General features: G+C 28.3%; 1 protein-coding gene across 1 annotated transcript; it reads left to right on the top strand.

The window, feature by feature from the left end:
- On the top strand, positions 1934–2263 carry LOC109363586 (protein RADIALIS-like 2). Its single transcript, XM_019609844.1, has one exon. It carries the CDS (start codon positions 1934–1936, stop codon positions 2261–2263), a length of 330 nt encoding a protein of 109 aa, XP_019465389.1.

Below are 2404 nucleotides of genomic sequence, written 5' to 3'. Positions count from 1 at the left end.
TATATATATAGTAGTAGAGTGGTGTGTGTGAGAGTTGAGTTGTAGAAAAGAATAAAGTAAGAAAGAACATGTATCCAATGTTTTGATGAACTACTTTAGTGTAATATCTTGAAAGTTAGTAATTTACATAGTCCTTTATTGCAACTACAACTTTCAAATAGTAGGATTATGAGATAGTTAGAAAGAGGGTGTATTCAATGTTTTGATGAACTACTTTAGTGTGAAATACATAGAAGTGAACATAAAATATCAATACTCACATTCTCAACACATATCCCTAATGAATATAACAAGATGATTTACTAACAATCACATGTTAGATACTATGGCCACACTATCAGGAAAGCGAAAATGCTATAGAGCAAATTCAATACTACTAACTACTGGATTTTTTTCTTATTGACAACTAGCTATAGGATTCTCTTTGGCAATCAATCTCTCTTGTAGTCAAAATATTCAAAATTCACCCAAGAGTGTGTTAAAAGTTGTTCAAACAATCTCTCTAATTTATTCAATTTATAATACCTCTGAGAAATCTTGTGAGATTACCAAATGGATGAAAGTTCCATCATTAACAATTTATTTTCATTTATCATTAAATCTTCAAAAAATTAATACGAATGAATTGTAGATAATGTATTAACTAACAATATATAGATATTACACTCTTAAACAAATGTATCATATTTGCAATTTATTTTTAAGTTCAACTTCTTATAGATTTGTTCAAAAATGGATTTGAATTCAATTGATTTTAATATAAAGATTCAACCAAATAATGCAATGGGCTATTTATTGGATATCAAACACTTTGGTTAACATACTAAAATTAAGATGCTGCTAGCATCCTCTCTCTTACACTACTAAGATTTTCTTTGAAGGGTGCATATCATTATCTTTTATAATATTGGAACATTTTAATTATCTAAAATTTAATTTATTCTTAAAAATTATAATAAAAATAAAACTTCTCCTTCAATTGGGAGCTATGTAACACTACCTGTGCTTGGTGTCTTAAATTTTGACCTTGTACCGGCTTCAAAAAATATATATTATAATGAGTTGAGTAATAATTAGATGACACAAATTAGTTTTTCACATATTTTAATTTTACTAATAATTATCATCATATTTTATTTTTATTTTTAAAAATGAGTTTACCATTATTACTAATGATACATTTTATATTTTCAAAAGAAAAAAGAAATCTAGATTTATTTATGACAATATTAATTTATAATAATAAATTTATTAAATTAAAAAATTGGGATTGTGCTTCCTTAGATGCTGATACATGAACGTCAAAGTTTATGGGAGTAAAATGAATATAAGATTCTCCTAATAATAATGATGAAAGATGATATATTATTAAGATCTTGTGCACTAATGTCAAGACTAGTTTCCAATTTATATTTTTAACTTTTATACATTCTTATTATTTCTTTAAGATTAGGTTTATCATTATTACAAATAATAAAATTTATATTTTTTAAAAAAACTATCTACATTTATTTAAAATTTATTTATGATATTAATTTATATTAATAAAAGTTTATTAAAATTGGGGAATGTGGTTCTCAAAATATTGGTATACATGAAGTTTTTAGAAGTAAAATGAGCTAAAACTTGTCCAGCATTAGAGATGGAACATTACTAAGACCCTACGTCGTGATGTTCCTAATGAAAGATTAGTTTCCTTTAGTATATCATCAAGTGAGAAAATGTTTGATTATATTTGGATTATAAGTTAATTTTTGGAGGGAAATTAAAATATTTAAAAAGTTTAGGAGGCATGAAAAAATAGATTTGACATCTACATCTTCTTTTTCTTATTCAAAACTGAAACTATATATATACATGGGCTAGAGTGATGTTTGTGAAAGTTGAGTTGTTGAAAAAATAAAGTAAGAGACACCATCTCAAACCATAATCCATGTCGATTTATCAGCATACCAACTCGCCCTCGACTCAGTGGACTGTTGTTCATGACAAAGCTTTCCAGCGAGCCATTGTGATGTTACCGGAGAATATTCCTAACCGTTGGGAGAAGATGACGCATCATGTTCCCGGGAACTGGTCACCGGAGGATTTGAAGCAACGGTACGAGAAGTTGGAACATGACTTGTTGATGATTGTGTCTGGTGAGGTTGAGTTTCCAGAATTGTTGAATAAGGTGGAACCAGCGGAGGTGCACCAAGGAACGCTGGCTGTGCCTGATGATTGGAAGAAAGGGACGTTATGGACCCTAGAAGAACACAGGTAAACATGTTTTCTTTCCACATTTTGAATTTTTCATTTTATGCATTTGCGTTTTTATTGTAAATGGTAATCATAATTAAAGGGGGAATTGATTAATCATTCAAGAATTATGCATTAAAAAATGAGAGTAGTGATGTTATTGCCT

The sequence above is a fragment of the Lupinus angustifolius genome, chromosome LG13, assembly GCF_001865875.1.
Source record: "Lupinus angustifolius cultivar Tanjil chromosome LG13, LupAngTanjil_v1.0, whole genome shotgun sequence".
Classification (NCBI taxonomy): domain Eukaryota; kingdom Viridiplantae; phylum Streptophyta; class Magnoliopsida; order Fabales; family Fabaceae; genus Lupinus; species Lupinus angustifolius.
This window is presented reverse-complemented; position numbering and strand designations above follow the sequence as displayed.